This window comes from Salvelinus alpinus, chromosome 9 (genome assembly GCF_045679555.1).
Source record: "Salvelinus alpinus chromosome 9, SLU_Salpinus.1, whole genome shotgun sequence".
Lineage (NCBI taxonomy): Eukaryota > Metazoa > Chordata > Actinopteri > Salmoniformes > Salmonidae > Salvelinus > Salvelinus alpinus.
The window spans coordinates 76,737,031-76,755,484 of record NC_092094.1 but is presented as its reverse complement, the minus strand read 5'-3'; the positions used below and the strand labels follow the sequence as shown (position 1 = coordinate 76,755,484).

Sequence of the window (18,454 nt, the reverse complement as noted above, 5' to 3'; positions counted from 1 at the left end):
TATTCTAAAATGGATTAAAACATTTTTAAATCCACATCAATCTACACACAATACCCCATAGTGACAAAGCAAATCCAGGTTTTTATACATTTTGGCAAATGTATTACAAATTAAGAAAAGGAATACCTTATTTACAAAAGTATTCAGACCCTTTTCTATGAGATAAGGTGCATCCCGTTTCCATTGATCATCCTTGAAATGTTTCTACAACTTGATTGGAGTCCACCTGTAGTAAATTCAATGATTGTACATTATTTGGAAAGGAACACACCTGTCTATATAATTTCCCACAGTTGACAGTGCATGTCAGAGCAAAAACCAAGCAATGAGGTCAAAGGAATTTTCCACAGCACTCCGAGTCAGGATTGTGTTGAGGCACATGTCTGGTGAAGGGTACCAGTAAAAGGCACATGACAGCCCGCTTGGAGTTTGCCAAAAGGCACCGAAAGGACTCACAGACTATGAGGAACAAGGTTCTCTGGTCTGATGAAACCAAGATTGAACACTTTGGCCTGAAAGCCAAGCGTCACGTCTGGAGGAAACCTGGCAACATCTTATAGTGAAGCATGGGGGTGGCAGCATCATGCTGTGGGGTTGTTTTCAGCGGCAGGGACTGGGAGACTAGTCAGGTTTGAGGGAAGATGAGCGAAAAAAAAGTACAGAGAGATCCTTGATGAAAACCTGCTCCAGAGTGCTCAGGACCTCAGACTGGCGCGAAGGTTCATCGTCCAACAGGACAACAACCCTAAGCACACGGCCAAGACAACGCAGGAGTGGCTTCGGGTCTCTGAATGTCCTTGAGTGACCAGCCAGAGCCCGGACTTGAACCCGATCTAACATCTCTTGAGACACCTGAAAATGGCTGTTCAGTGTCACTACCCATCCAACCTGACAGAGCTTGAGAGGATCTGCAGAGAAGAATGGGAGAAACTCCCCAAATACAGGTGTGCCAAGCTTGTAGCGTCATACCCAAGAAAACTCGAGTCTGTAATCGCTGCCAAAGGCGCTTCAACAAAGTACTGAGTAAAGGCTCTGAATACTTAAGTACAGTTGAAGTCGGAAGTTTACATACACCTTAGCCAAATACATTTAAACTCAGTTTTTCACAATTCCTGACATTTAATCAGAGTAAAAATCCCTGTTTTAGGTCAGTTAGGATCACCACTTTATTTTAAGAATGTGAAATGTCAGAATAATAGTTGAGAGAATGATATATTTCAGCTTTTATTTCTTTCATCACATTCCCAGTGGGTCAGAAGTTAACATACACTCAATTAGTATTTGGTAGCATTGCCTTTAATTGTTTAACTTGGGTCAAATGTTACACTACACTAGTTTGACGACACATACTAGTTCCACAACACATAGTTTTGTAGTGTAAAGAGAGTGATCTAGCTTCAAAACTATCTTTCCCAAGCCACTTTGGTATGTACAGTAGTGTGGGACACCCCTCTGAGTGGTATAGTGTAAAGACAATGGCTCTCCAACGCCTCATGCCCCTGCAAACTGCACGCATAGACATAAAAATGCTATACATGAGTTCTGACTCTGGGTATGTAGAAAAAGGGCTTAGATGACAAAATCTCGCACCATCCCTTTAAGTTCAAACAGATTGAGCAGTGGTGCAAATTAGAGCCGTGAGTGCATAGCCACTGCTTGCTCCTCCTCATCTCCATACAGTGTATAGGCACGCATCAGTTATATTTCCGATGGTGTCAACATAATTACATTTTCATGCATTTGGGAGTAGAATGTATTTTATTTTTTTTATCACCAGAAATGACCTTATCACAGTCGTTCTATAAAAAAAATCTCACGGGAGGCAGTGACCCCCACTACTTACTTTGCAACCGCTGCTGAAATAAATCCTAGGGGAAACACTGCATCTATCTACGATAATATGGTGTACTGTACATATTTCTGTACAAAGACTGTTTACAATAGCAGTATCCTAACTAAAGGAGCTCCCTCCCAACTGAGATTTTCTCCAGTAAAATACATGTCGTCCAGTACATGTCGTGTAGGAAATACGTAACCAGTGTACCACTCTACTCATGAAACATGCCTGCTAGAAGTCACATCAACATGAGTTTATTATTTTATAGATTGGATCTGTTCCAAGAAAAAGGTAACTGGCACTTGCATTGAATTCATTCAGCTTGTATATAAATTCAAAATATTCAAATTAAGTTAGAGTACAAGTAATTGAAATAAATGTGAAGCTTCAGCAAGTATGGACAGTAGATTTCAAAGGCAATATATAGAGAAATTCCCTTTGCTGTCTGCTGTTGGTGTTAATTTCACCTAGACAGAATACTAAGCATTACTGGAGGGAGGGAACAGATGTTAATTGTGGTTCTTCTTATTAAAACACAAATTAAGTTAAGCAGGTCGCCTCTTTTCTCTTCTTGGTTATTGAAAAGTCTACAGTGAAGAAAAAGCCCTACAGTACATACCACTATAGCTCAATGATTCCAATGAGAGTGTCTCTGAGTCATACATGGTTATTTTAATGAATCAATTATATTTTCATAAGTAACCTCAAATCAGGTTTTGATTCCTTCCTTACTTTTGGCAGTTGCTTCTTCAATCATACTAAAAGCAAAAGTCAAACCCAAACAATGCACAGGGCTATTTAGACTGAGACAAAGAGGCATAATTCTGGTAATAGTTAACTGGAATTTACTGGAAAATATTTTCGTCATCTTGCAGAACAACAAATGCTCAAACATGTTCTGCAAACTAAGTTGTAGATGGTCTATTTTCATTAGTATGCTAGAAGAAGAACTAATTGATTGTGCCACAGAGGTGAAAATGATACCAATATTTGCTAATTCAGAGTGAGAACTGTGTCCTGTTTTCCCTTACGGAAGATATATTTTTGTGATTTTACTGTGATGACCATTGGATAGGTTATCTAATCAGTTATGTGGATAATAAGGGCAGCGAATCAACTATGCACCAGAAAACCAATGCCATTGGTGAGCTATCTAAGCAATGCCAGGAAATAATACATAAAATCAGTAGAGAAGAATGGCTTCACTTTTAATGTCTCTTGCTTTATAAAACCAATCCAAATTGTATTTGTCACAACAGGTATAATAGACCTTACCGTGAAATGCTTACTTACGATCACTTAACCAACAATGCAGAGTAAGTAAGAAAGATTTGCTCAATAAACTAAAGTAAAAACAGAAACACAATAAATGAACAATAACGAGGCTATATACAATGGATACCAGTACCGAGTCAATGCGCAGGCGTACGGGTTAGTTGAGGTAATTGAGGTAATACATTACAGTGAGGGAAAAAAGTATTTGATCCCCTGCTGATTTTGTACGTTTGCCCACTGACAAAGAAATGATCAGTCTATAATTTTAATGGTAGGTTTATTTGAACAGTGAGAGACAGAATATCAACAAAAAAATCCAGAAAAACGCATGTCAAAAATGTTATGAATTGATTTGCATTTTAATGAGGGAAATAAGTATTTGACCCCTCTGCAAAACATGACTTAGTACTTGGTGGCAAAACCCTTGTTGGCAATCACAGAGGTCAGACGTTTCTTGTAGTTGGCCACCAGGTTTGCACACATCTCAGGAGGGATTTTGTCCCACTCCTCTTTGCAGATCTTCTTCAAGTCATTAAGGTTTTGAGGCTGACGTTTGGCAACTCGAACCTTCAGCTCCCTCCACAGATTTTCTATGGGATTAAGGTCTGGATACTGGCTAGGCCACTCCAGGACCTTAATGTGCTTCTTCTTGAGCCACTCCTTTGTTGCCTTGGCCGTGTGTTTTGGGTCATTGTCATGCTGGAATACCCATCCACGACCCATTTTCAATACCCTGGCTGAGGGAAGGAGGTTTTCACCCAAGATTTGACGGTACATGGCCCCGTCCATCGTCCCTTTGATGCGGTGAAGTTGTCCTGTCCCTTTAGCAGAAAAACACCCCCAAAGCATAATGTTTCCACCTCCATGTTTGACGGTGGGGATGGTTTCTTGGGGTCATAGGCAGCATTCCTCCTCCTCCAAACACGGCAAGTTGGGTTGAAGCCAAAGAACTCCATTTTGGTCTCATCTGACCACAACACGTTCACCCAGTTGTCCTCTGAATCATTCAGATGTTCATTGGCAAACTTCAGACGGGCATGTATATGTGCTTTCTTGAGCAGGGGGACCTTGCGGGCGCTGTAGGATTTCAGTCCTTCACGGCATAGTGTGTTACCAATTGTTTTCTTGATGACTATGGTCCCAGCTGCCTTGAGATCATTGACAAGATCCTCCTGTGTAGTTCTGGGCTGATTCCTCACCGTTCTCATGATCATTGCAACTTCACGAGGTGAGATCTTGCATGGAGCCCCAGGCTGAGGGAGATTGACAGGTCTTTTGTGTTTCTTCCATTTGCGAATAATCACAGAAACTGTTGTCACCTTCTCACCAAGCTGCTTGGCGATGGTCTTGTAGCCCATTCCAGCCTTGTGTAGGTCTACAATCTTGTCCCTGACATCCTTGGAGAGCTCTTTGGTCTTGGCCATGGTGGAGAGTTTGGAATCTGATTGATTGATTGCTTCTGTGGACAGGTATCTTTTATACAGGTAAGAAACTGAGATTAGGAGCACTCCCTTTAAGAGTGTGCTCCTAATCTCCGTTCGTTACCTGTATGAAAGACACCTGGGAGCCAGAAATCTTTTTGATTGAGAAGGGGTCAAATACTTATTTCCCTCATTAAAATGCAAATCAATTTATAACATTTTTGACATGCATTTTTCTGGATATTTTTGTTGTTATTCTGTCTCTCACTGTTCAAATAAACCTACCATTAAAATTATAGACTGATCATATCTTTGTCAGTGGGCAAACGTACAAAATCAGCAGGGGATCAAATACTTTTTTCCCTCACTGTATATATACAAATGTATGTGGACACACCTTCAAATTAGTGAATTTGGCCACTTCCGCCACACTCATGCTGTTACTGTGAAGTGGAAACATCTAGGAGCAACAACGGCTCAGCCGCAAAATGATATACACCACACAAGCTCAGAGAACGGGACCGCCGAGTGCCGAAGCGAGTAGCTTGAGTTCCAAACTGCCTCTGGAAGCAACATCAGCACAAAAAGTGTTTGTCAGGAGCTTCAAGAAATCGGTTTCCAAGGCCGAGCAGTCGCACACAAGCCTAAAATGACCATGCGCAATGCCAAGCATCAGCTGGAGTGGTGTAAAACTCGCCGCCATTGGACTCTGGAGCAGTGGAAACGCGTTCTCTGGAGTGATGAAACACACTTCACCATCTGGCAGTCCGACGGAAGAATCTGGGTTTGGCGGATGCCAGGAGAACGCTACCTTGCCCCATTGCATAGTGCCAACTGTAAAGTTTGGTGGAGGAGGAATAATGGTCTGGGGTTGTTTTTCATTGTTTGGGCTAGGCCCCTTAGTTCCAGTGAAGGGAAATCTTAACACGACAGCATACAATGACATTCTGTGCTTCCAACTGTGTGGAAACAGTTTGGGGAAGGCCCTTTGCTATTTCAGAATGACAATGCCCCCGTGTAAAAAGCGAGGTCCATACAGAAATGGTTTGTATAAAACAGTGTGGAAGAACTTGACTGGCCTGCACAGTGCCCTGACCTAATTTTTCCCAAGATGGCGCTGCAGTAGGACGTGTGTATGTGTCTCTGTCTTTGTCTTTTGTCTTTTCCTGTGTAAATAGCCGGTCTTTTTTGTATATATCTTAATCTCACATTCTATCTACGAACTAAATATACTTTCCTGCAACCCGCCTCACTCAACGTGGTACGGATCTGTATTTTTATTCCTTATAACTGGAACTTCCATCAGGAGATACCAGTTAACTAGCCAATAGTCTTTGTTAGCCTCCTCGCCTTTTTCCCCCGTCATCAGCCAGCCTTAGCTCGGAAAACACCTGCCAGTCTGCACAGCGCGATATCAACCCAGAGCATATCGGACTGCTTCTCTCTACCATATCACCGGATTCCTGCCGCTTTGGATCATTACACCAAATCATTACTCCGGATCATCGCATTCTAGGGCTACAATACCTCCTTTGCCAATTGGCCTGGACCCTTTATGGTTGACATGGAGCCTCGCCGATCCATCACGACTGGACTCCCGACGTGATCGCCCGATGTGGTCTCAACAGGCTATTCTGTTACGATGTCGATGAAGAACCTACTACTAGCCTCGGCCCGCTAGCTTTTCTGAATGATGTGTCCCCTGCTCGCCTAGCGTAGTAGTGACTACCGATCAGCACCTTGACTCACCTATTGCTGCTCTTTTGACCCTGTGATCACTTGCTACACAGCTGATGCCCCCTGGACTGTTTCAATAACACGGAACCTCATTTTGTTTACCTGTCGGCCCCAGCCTCGAACTCAGTATGTACATAACTGACCCGTTCTGCCTATTCATCGCTATTTACCCGTTGTTGTCTTAGCTCTCCTGATCAACACCTGTGATTGCTTTATGCATCAATCTAATGTCAATATGCCTTGTCTACTGCTGTCTTGGCTAGTTTTTACCATTTAAAAAATGCCTGAGATAGCTCTTTCGTCCCACCCCACACACATGCGGAGACCTCACCTGGCTTAACTTGTCCCTCAAGAGACGAAACCTCTCTCATCGTCACTCAACGCCTAGGTTTACCTCCACTGTACTCACATTTTACCATACTCTGTCTGTACATTATGCCTTGAATCTAGTCTACCACGCCCAGAAATCTGCTCCTTTTATTCTCTGTCCCCAACGCACTTGACGACTAGTTCTTATAGCCTTTAGCCGTACCCTTATCCTACTCCTCCTCTGTTCCTCTGGTGATGTAGAGGTTAGGCCCTGTAGCCCCTAGTTCTACTCCTATTCCCCAGGCGCTATCATTTGTTGACTTCTGTAACCATAAAAGCCTTGGTTTTATGCATGTTAACATCAGAAGCCTCCTCCTTAAGACTGTTTTATTCACTGCTTTAGCACACTCCGCCAACCCTGATGTCCTAGCTGTGTCTGAATCCTGGCTTAGGAAGGCCACCAAAAATTCTGAAATTTCCATCCCCAACTACAACATTTTCCGGCAAGATAGAACGGCCAAAGGGGATGGAGTTGCAATCTACTGCAGAGATAGCCTGCAGAGTTCTGTCATGCTATCCAGGTCTGTGCCCAAACAGTTCGAGCTTCTACTTTTAAAATCCACCTTACCAGAAATAAGTCTCTCACTGTTTCCGCTTGTTATAGACCCCCCTCAGCCCCCAGCTGTGCCCTAGACACCATATGTGAATTAATTGCCCCCCATTTATCTTCAGAGTTTGCACTGTTAGGTGACCTAAACTGGGATATGCTTAACACCCTGGCCGTCCTACAATCTAAGCTAGATGCCCTCAATCTCACACAAATTATCATGGAACCTACCAGGTACCACCCTAAATCCGTAAACAAGGGCACCCTCATAGATATCATCCTGACCAACTTGCAATCTAAATACACCTCTACCAGGATCTCAGTGATCACTGCCTCATTGCCTGCGTCCGTAATGGGTCCGCGGTCAAACGACCAACCCTCATCACTGTCAAACGCTCCCTAAAACACTTCTGCGAGCAGGCCTTTCTAATTGACCTGTCCCGGGTATCCTAGAAGGATATTGACCTCATTCCGTCAGTAGAGGATGCCTGGTTATTCTTTAAAAGTGCTTTCCTCACCATCTTAAATAAGGATGCCCCATTTAAAAAATGTAGAACTAAGAACAGATATAGCCCTTGGTTCACTCCAGACCTGACTGCCCTTGACCAGCACAAAAACATCCTGTGGCGTACTGCATTAGCATCGAATAGCCCATCCTGTGGCTAGCTTTTTCAAACAGAAATTTGTATCCTGTAGCACAAACTACCAAAAGTTCTGGGACACTGTAAAGTCCATGGAGAATAAGAGCACCTCCTCCCAGCTGCTTGGAAACACTGTCAAACACCGCCGATAAATCTACGATAATTGAGAATTTCAATAAGCATTTTTCTACGGCTGGACATGCTTTCCACCTGGCTACACCTACCCAGCTCGGCACCCCCCACAGCATTTTGCCCAGGACTCCCCCATTTCTCCTTCACCCAAATCCAGATAGCTGATGTTCTGAAAGAGCTGCAAAACCTGGACCCGTACAAATCAGCTGGGCTAGACAATCTGGACCCTCTCTTTCTAAAACTATCCCCCGCCATTGTTGCAACCCCTATTACCAGCCTGTTCAACCTCTCTTTCACATCGTCTGAGATCCCCTCTTCAAAGGGGGTGACACCCTAGACCCAAACTGTTACACACCTATATCCATCCTGACCTGCCTATCTAAAGTCTTCGAAAGCCAAGTTAATAAACAGATCACTGACCATTTCAAATCCCACCGTACCTTCTCCGCTGTGCAATCCGGCTTCCGAGCCGGTCACGGGTGCACCTCAGCCACGCTCAAGGTACTAAACGATATCATAACCGCCATCGATAAAAGACAGTACTGTGCAGCCGTCTTCATCGACCTGGCCAAGGCTTTCGACTCTGTCAATCCCCGTATTCTTATCGGCAGACTCAATAGCCTTGGTTTTTCTAATGACTGCCTCGCCTGGTTCACCAACTACTTTGCAGACAGAGTTCAGTGTGTCAAATCGGAGGGCATGTTGTCCGGACCTCTGGCAGTCTCTATGGGGGTACCACAGGGTTCAATTCTCGGGCCGACTCTTTTCTCTGTATATATGTTTCAATGATGTCGCTCTTGCTACGGGCGATTCCCTGATCCACCTCTACGCAGACGACACCATTCTGTATACTTCTGGCCCTTCCTTGGACACTGTGCTAACTAACCTCAAAACGAGCTTCAATGCCATACAACACTCCTTCCGTGGCCTCCAACTGCTCTTAAACGCTCTTAGTAAAACCAAATGCATGCTTTTCAACCGTTCGCTGCCCGCACCCGCCCAACTAGCATCACCACCCTGGACGGTTCCGACCTAGAATATGTGGACAACTATAAATACCTAGGTGTCTGGCTAGACTGTAAACTCTCCTTCCAGACTCATATTAAACATCTCCAATCCAAAATCAAATCTAGAATCGGCTTTCTATTTCGCAACAAAGCCTCCTTCACTCACGCCGCCAAACTTACCCTCGTAAAACTGACTATCCTACTGATCCTCGACTTTGGCGATGTCATCTACAAAATAGCTTCCAACACTCTACTCAGCAAACTGGATGCAGTCTATCTCAGTGCCATCCGTTTTGTTACCAAATCACCTTATACCACCCACCACTGCGACCTGTATGCTCTAGTCGGCTGGCCCCGGTTCATACTCGTCGCCAGACCCACTGGCTCCAGGTCATCTATAAGTCTATGCTAGGTAAAGCTCCGCCTTATCTCAGTTCACTGGTCACGATAACACCACCACCCGTAGCACACGTTCCAGCAGGTATATCTCACTGATCATCCCCAAAGCCAACACCTCATTTGGCCACCTTTCCTTCCAGTTCTCTGCTGCCAGTGACTGGAACGAATTGCAAAAATCGCTGAAGTTGGAGACTTTTATTTCCCTCACCAACTTTAAACATCAACTATCTGAGCAGCTAACCGATCGCTGCAGCTGTACATAGTCCATCTTTAAATAGCCCACCCAATCCACCTACTTCATCCCCATACTGTTTTTATTTGATTTACTTTTCTGCTCTTTTGCACACCAGTATCTCTACTTGCACATCATCATTTGCTCATTTATCACTCCAGTGTTAATCTGCTAAATTGTAAATATTCGCTCCTATGGCCTATTTATTGCCTACCTCCTCATGCCTTTTGCACACACTGTATATAGACTTTCTTTTTTCTACTGTGTCATTGACTTGTTTATTGTGTCCTCTCAAGCTCTGTCAGGTTGGATGGGGAGCGTCGCTGCACAGCTCTTTTCAGGTCTCTCCAGAGATGTTAGATAGGGTTCAAGTCCGGGCTCTGGCTGGGCCACTCAAGGACATCCAGAGACTTGTCCCGAAGCCACTTTGTCTTGGCTGTGTGCTTAGGGTTGTTGTCCTGTTGGAAGATGAACCTTCACCCCAGTCTGAGGTCCTGAGCGCTCTGGAGCAGGTTTTCATCAAGGATCTCTCTGTACTTTGTTTCGTTCATCTTTCTCTCAAACCTGACTAGTCTCCCAGTCCCTGCCGCTGAAAAACAACGCCACAGCATGATGCTGCCACCCCCATTCTTCACTATAAGATGTTGCCAGGTTTCCTCCAGACGTGACGATTGGCATTCAGGCCAAATAGTTCAATCTTGGTTTCATCAGACCAGAGAATTTAGTTTCTCAGGGTCTGCGAGTCTTTAGGTGCCTTTTGGCAAATTCCAAGCGGGCTGTCATGTGCCGTTTACTGAGGAGTGGCTTCTGTCTGGGCACTACCATAGAGGCCTGATTGGTGGAGTGCTGCAGAGATGGTTGTCCTTCTGGAAGGTTCTCCCATCTCCACAGAGGAACTCTGATTCTCCCCCGATTGCTCAGTTTGGCCAGGCAGCCAGCTCTAGGAAGAGTATTGGTGGTTCCATTTAAGAATGATGGAGGCCACTGTGTTCTTGGGGACCTTCAATGCTGCAGCCTTCCCCAGATCTGTGCCTCGACACAATACTGTCTCGGAGCTCTACGGCAATTCCTTCGACCTCACGGCTGCTCTGACATGCACTGTCAACTGTGGGACCTAATATAGACAGGTGTGGGCCTTTCCAAATCATGTCCAATCAATTGAATGTACCACAGGTGGACTCCAATCAAGATCATCTCAAGGATGATAAATGGAAACAGGATGCACCTAAGCTCAATTTTGAGTCTCGTAGCAAAGGATCTGAATACTTAAGTAAATAAGGTATTTCATTTTTTTTTTTTTATAAATTTGCTAACATTTCTTAAAACCTGTTTTCGCTTTGTCATTATGGGGTATTGTGTGTAGATTGATCAGGGAAAAATATTTTAATAACAAAATGTGAAAAAGTGAAGGGGTCTGAATACTTTCCGATTGCACTGTATGTGTGAGTGTGTGGTTAGAATCCAGTGAGTGTACATTGAGCCTGTTCAAGAAATAAGAATAAATAAGAATAAAATAAGCCGATAATGTAAATAGTCCGGGTAGCCATTTGAGTAACTGTTCAGCAGTTTTATGGCTTGGGGGTAGAATCTGTTAAGGACCCTTTTTGGTCCCAGACTTGGCGCTCTGGTACCACCTGCCGTGTGGTAGCAGAGAGTACAGTCTATGTGCTTCTACATCTGCATTGCTTGCTGTTTGGGGTTTTAGGCTGGGTTTCTGTACAGCACTTTGTGACATCGGCTGATGTAAAAAGGGCTTTATAAATACATTTGATTGATTGATGACTTGGGTGGCTTGAGTCTTTGACAATATTTTGGGCCTTCCTCTGACACCGCGTGGCATAGGACGCTTGGCCCCAGTGATGTACTGGTCCGTTAGCACTACCTTCTGTAGTGGCTTGCGGTCGGAATGCCTGAATAGTTGCTATACCAAGCGGTGATGGAACCAGTCAGGATGCTCTCGATGGTGCAGCTATAGAACTTTTTGAGGATCTGAAGACCCATGCCAAATCTTTTCAGACACCTGAGGGGGTGTTGTCGTGCCCTTATCACAACTGTCTTGGTGTGTTTGGACCATGATAGGTCCTTAGTGATGTGAACACCAAGTAACTCGAAACTCTCGACACGCTCCACTACAGCCCCGTCAATGTGTTTGGGGGCGTGCTTGGCCCTTCTTTTTCTGTAGTCCACGATTAGCTCCTTTGTCTTATAAGGTACTGCATCAAGGTCAAGGATTGAACATATTTAACCTGATTTTAAGATATTTTTAAGATACCACTGCAGGTTGAAAATATTCAAGACAGACAACATTTCAAGATAGGTAAACTTCTTAATATAATGGACAAGCTGGTGATTTGAAGTTTTAATATTGAGAAAATCTGTGTAGTTCTATGGTAGCAGCTGCCAGCACAGTGCAAGCTAGATTATCTACAAATGTGCACACTACAAATCTGCATTTGTTTTGGTTGTTTTCAGACCCGATTAAATTATAAACCTGTTATCAAAATAGTATATACATGCTAGGAATTCCCTGCCTCTATTTGACTAAACTAACAGTTCATCACAAGAAATACTTAGTTGGGAAATAAATGCATATATTACAATAAGATGTATTGGATAAACTATGGTGATCGGTCTCATCTACAAGACATGCTTTCAGTTTTAATGAGCACATGGATGACTACCAAAATAATAGAATCTGTGAAGCTGCACTATTTAAAGTAATAAAGGTCTGTGAAAATAGTTCTGGTTCCGCTGATACCACTTTATTGCAGTGTAATTACTAATTTGTTCTGATGTAATTAACACATTTGATGTCAAATACTTCAATGTTCCTCATCTAAGGAATATTCTGCCGTGATATATAGCAAGAACGATTACATTAATCATAAATAAATAAGCCACTATAAAGGAGAGCAAAACGACCTACTATCATTTGTTAATTAAGACAGTTTTTCATATCATTTTTCTATTAAAAAAGTTGAGAGATTTATGCAAGGTAAACATGTTTTAAACCAAGCCAAAACAACATTATATAAATGATTCATATTGAACTTACATTTGAACTTCATGAATCTTACATGAGTGTTTTCCTGTCATATTTATTTTACACAAATTGTGTTTTCCTAATGCATGATTTAGCATTAGGAACACATCAGCTTCTAGTGCCACAATTACTTTTAAGTACATTTAAAAAAAAATGGTATTTCAGTTTTTTATTTGTAATAAATTTGTCTGGGAGTGCAGTCATAATTACTCATAAATCAGTGGGATGGCGTGTGTAAATTTAGTGTGCTTATTTTCGAAATAAGCACTATATACAGGTACAGTATATGCAGAAATGTAAACTGCAGTTAAAACAGACATATTCAAGCAGGTTCCTCAGGAACTCTCTGATTGAGACATGGATTATGAAGATCGCGAAAATTTGCATATGGCTGTAAGGATAATGAAGGCTTACTCTTTAAGGAAATACAGTGAGGCATAGTCAAATAAATATTGACAACATGGACTATCCATGTGAATATTGTTTTCAAATAATCCAGCACCATTCCAAATATTCAGGGTGCCAAGAATCACAATGTCAAATAGCAAAGAATTATTCAATGACAGTAATGTTTATAATCACAGTTGATCTGAAGCTACAATAGGTCGCAAAATGTTTATCTGACCATCTCAGGCGATTATTCCTAAAACCTATGATCACACAATAATAACAATATTTCTCAAGAGAAATCCGTTGAGTAAACAAGTTGACTGCCACAACCTTTCCTAACAAATGGACATGTGTCGTTCTGAGTTTTACAGGTGCAAGAATGACTCTAAATGACTCTAAAAGTATGTTAACCCTAATGATTCGGTCAGAAATGTGTATTAATCTCACAATAAAATGAATTGATTAATATGCCTATCATAGAAGAAGAACATATCATGACCGTGAGGGGAACTGATACTGAAACTCCGAATGAAGTATATTCCGCGTATCTAGACCAAACTAAAGAGAATTTTTTTTTTTACATTGCTGAAATTGACTCCTCAGTGCCGCAATATAGCCAAGAAAAATGTAAATAAATTACTATAGTCTACTTACCTATCAAAACGCTGACAGCGATATTAATAAAAGTGTGTCTTCTAATACAATCCATGGCTCCTTTTGGAAGGATCCTGGAAAGAGTTGTCACTTTTTTGCACTTTTGCCACTTTTATTTATTAATGTTAACAAATGATAAACAACCAAAAACACGTTTTAGATCACCAAGTCCCAAGGACGTGCAGCCTTTTTGCGAGCGTAGTTTCTACTTCACCTTGCTGTAATAGTGGCGATGCTGATGCTGCAGCGTTTCGGTCTGAATTGGCGAACCAACTCAAACTCACTCCCGAATGAATGCCTGCTCCTTCTCTTTTTGGTTACCACTGCCTACTTAGAAACTTGGTCCTAAAGCCTGCCTGTGGTGTCATGCTGTATATTATTGCTTTGCAGAGGGCTTTGTGTATGGCGGTTGGTATGGTCATGTTTTACTGTTGGCACAGCCTGGTCTCATACAATAGACGTAACATAGTAAATGTAAATCCAGGATACTTAAATTAGTATGATACGGTATGTAAAGTTTGGTAACCCTAAGGTTGCGAGTTTGAAACTCATCTTTAGCATTATTGTAATTAGCAACTTTTAACTACTTGCTACTTTTTAGACATGTTGCAACTACTTAGCATGTTAGCTAACCCTTCCCCTAACCCTAACCTTAGTCGTTTTAGCTCACCCTAACGCTAACATTAACTTTTTAACCTAACTCCTAAACTTAACCCTAAAACAGAAAACCTAGCCTAGCTAACATTAGCAAGTTAACATATAGTATGTTTTGCAAATTCTTAACATATAGTAAGAATTGTCATTTGTAACATATCATATGAAATTATTGATGGACATCCACAAACATATCATACTAAATGGAACCCCCAAGATTTACGCACATAATAATACGAAATGCTCTGAGACCAGGTTGATTTGCATTGAGAACTCCTTAAAGCAAGAGAAAAACACTGCCTGTTTCACAGAATCTATATGATTTTTCCACAGTAGAGCTTTCTAGCTGTACTTGTGTGATTGAATTCCAGTTGTAGTATCAAGAGGAACCAGGGATGAGCCTAGAGTAGCATTTGGGGTACTTCATTGAGCAGTTTTCAGTCATGAGAGGCTTTGAAACTATTAATTTTACCAAAGGTGGGTACTAGTTATGAAATTAAAGGTTACAAGCACAGGAACTCACTGTTTCCCTTCTTGGACTGAAAGACATCCAAATTATGATTCAGTTTGAGACAAATAAATAGGAAGTAATCTGTTAGGTCTCACAAAACCAAATTACTGAACACCTGAAAAAGTCTCTATTGCAAAGTGCAAAAGTCCATTCCTCTACATGACCCCATTATGCCATTGGATTCTTCTTCTTACTGTATCATATTTAATTCCTTTTCATTCACCAGTGCTCCTCTTCTTGTAACATAGAACTTGACTATGTTGGGCGTCCATGTGTCGTGTCTGATGTGATTTTAATACAGGATATGGTTACGCCTGTCACCTCGTAATAACCTGCTAATAGAGGTTTCCTGGCTTTGATGTGTTTACAAAGATCAGTGAAGTTCAAAGGCCACAGCTATCTCAGCATAGCGCTAATAAGGTGTGTCTGAGTGTAACGACGAGATAAAGACGATGCATGCTTAATCTGTATTTTTTCAAATGATGTTTGTGCATTACTATTTTAAAGCAATGGGCATATATTGTATATTAATAATCACATCACAGAGCTTTTGATCTATTGTATAAGATTAGGAACAATAGATGTCCGTATAGCTCGCCATAAACTGTATGAACACATAATAAAATGTTTGTAAAAGGAAGTTCATAAAAGCTGGTCAAGTCTTGTGTCAAATAAAAGCTAAGGGTCTATATTTTTTAGAAATTGAGGCATATATGCACTCAGTGTCCAGTTTATTAGGTAAACCCATGTAGTACTGGGTCGGACCCCACTTTGGCTCCATAACGGCCTGAATTTTTCGGGCATGGAAACCTTGCTCAATTGTTATGAAGGGACCTAACGTGTGCCTGTCCCAGCAGCTCTGGGACAGGTAGCACGTCCGGTGAACATGTCAGGGTTCCATCGTCGCAGGCAGAACAGTTGAAACTGGAGCAGCAGCACGGCCAGGTGGACTGGGGACAGCAAGGAGTCATCATGCCAGGTAGTCCTGAGGCATGGTCCTAGGGCACAGGTTCTCCGAGAAAGAGAAAGAAGGAGAGAGAGAAAGAGAGAATTTAGAGAGAGCATACATAAATTCACACAGGACACCGGATAAGACAGTAGAAATACTCCAGATATAACAGACTGACCCTAGCCCCCCGACACATAAACTACTGCAGCATAAATAAATAAACATACCCACATATATAAATATAAACATGCATACATATACACATACATATACATACATAGAAATACGCATACATATTATACATATACACCAGTGGAGACTCCTCAGAGGAGGAAGGGGAGGACCATCCTCCTCAGTGAAATTTCATAAAATAAAAATAGTGAAACGTTAAAAAAGTTATCCTTTTTAGATAAAACTTAACTAAATATATTCATATGTCACCAAATAATTGGTTAAAATACACTGTTTGCATTGAAGGTCTACAGTAACTTCAACAGCACTGTCTGGATTAGCACCGTGGTGTAGCCGGAGGACAGTTAACTTCCGTCATCCTCTGGCTACATTGACTTCAATACAAAATCTAGGAGGCTGGTAGGCCTCACCATTTCCATAGACATACAGTTGAAGTCGGAAGTTTACATACACCTTAGCCAAATACATTTAAACTCAGTTTTTCACAATTCCTGACATTTAATCCTAGTAAAAATTCCCTCTCTTAGGTCATTTAGGATCACCACTTTATTTTATGAATGTGAAATGTCAGAATAATAGTTGAGAGAACGATTCATTTCAGCTTTTATTTCTTTCATCACATTCCCAGTGGGTCAGAAGTTTACATACACTCAATTAGTATTGGGTACTGTCATGACGTGGCCCTCTTTGGGGATAGCGAGTACCATCCCCCTCTCTCTGCACCATCCCCCTCTCTCTCTCACCACCTCTCTCTCTTCCCCCTACACCCAGGCTCTGTTATGCAGGTCATAAATTCCTAGAGGAGTCTCTCTCTTCATGGCCAGACAATATAGAGAGAGTGAGTTTCACAGGAGAACAAAGGAACCTCTTCCACATCACAGAACTTGAGAACTGAACAATGTCCATGTTTTGGACAATGTGTACATGGTCGGGGGCGAATCCAGCTACGACCGGTCCATTTCGTTTAATGTTTGTGAAACTCATGAGAGACAATACAGCCACATTACCATAACTCTGTTTATACTAGAGTGTCAGTTGGGACGCTTGCATCTAATTGTTGTATAAAATGAATGAGTAAAGATGAAACTATTTGTGAAATTATGTAATGTGATTTAAACTGTTTAATCTTACAGCTACCACCCCCCCCCCCCCCCCCCCCCTTCTTTCAATTTCTTGCCTGAAGACATACCCAGATCTAACTGCCTCTAGCTCAGGCCCAGGAGCAAGGATATGCATATTCTTGGTACCATTTGAAAGAAAACACTCTGAAGTTTGTGTAAATGTGAATTGAATGTAGGAGAATATAACACAATAGATCTGGTTTAGATAATACAATGAAAAAAACATACGTTTTTTCTTTGTAATTGTTGTATCATCATCTTTAAAATGAACAAGATAAAACAAACATTCAGATATGAATATGGGGACAATTTCAGTAAAAAACATAAGAGGGCAACAGTACTTGTGCAAAGTTTCAGAATGATAACTTCCAAAATGAGTGTGCTACATGACATTTATCATGAAGTCCCCCAGGTGTCCCACACAAGTAGCCCAAATGTACCCAAGTGGCCAAATTGGTGAAAGTATACATTTTGAAACAAATAACTATATACAAAATACCAAAATGGTATTCTAACATACCCCCCCAAAAAATGGAGGAAAAAATATATTTTAAAAAATGGGGAAAAAAATATTGAAAAAAAAATATGAAGAAAAAAAATATATACATTTACAAAATAACATGGGTAACTATTTACACACTTTCAATATTTGGAAGACCCTCTGTCCTCTATCAAATCAAATCTATTTATATAGCCCTCAAGAGTAAATATGAACAGTGTACCTCTAGATGGCCCGGGAGGTGTGGAGCCAGAGACAGCAGGGGTCCAGCTGGATGAACCAGCTTCAGAGGGGGATGGACACGTTGGAGATGGACACGTTGGCGGCAGACACACGCATCTCGACCATGCTCCCTCTAATCCATAATATGTAGACTGAGTTGATTAAGCATGCCGCTGGAGGAAGTATAGCCAATGTGTACTTTACACATTTCATTACATTTTTATATATTGCAAATAAAATGTAAAAACAATCACAAATAATATTTTATATTATTAATTTCAAACAACGGCATTAGCATGAGAAGAACTTACCAGTCCAAAACAATGTCCTCTCCATTCAAAAAATATGCTTCCATTTGAGTCATGGTCGCTATCTGAGTCGTCTTCCAAAAGCATATGTTTCACTTTCACGATCAATTTCCTCTATAATTTTGTCTACATTCGTATATCTAGTCTTAGATTTAGCTTTCCCTGACTTATTCGCCATGATGTTCGATATATAAACATCTGAAGATGCTTGTTACCGAAACAGTGCTGTGCGTAATGAGTTTGGCTCCTTCCAGTATGAATCTTCAATGGCGGATGACGGTCTTTACGTCGGAGTTTACTACATGGGTTGGTCT

At 41.6% G+C, this 18,454-nt stretch overlaps 1 protein-coding gene across 2 annotated transcripts in view; it reads right to left on the bottom strand.

The window, feature by feature from the left end:
• The window catches only part of LOC139530654 (tyrosine-protein kinase receptor-like), a 75,918-nt gene extending 61,611 nt beyond the window's left edge, over positions 1 to 14,307 (bottom strand). The window contains exon 1 of one of the 2 annotated variants that reach the window (XM_071327239.1): positions 13,685 to 14,307. In XM_071327239.1, coding sequence (XP_071183340.1) covers positions 13,685 to 13,739 — 55 coding nt within the window. In that variant the 5' untranslated portion in view covers positions 13,740 to 14,307. The remainder of the gene's footprint in view (positions 1 to 13,684) is intronic. The other variant, XM_071327238.1, reaches the window with a different exon arrangement.
• Positions 14,308 to 18,454: the final 4,147 nt, after the last annotated feature.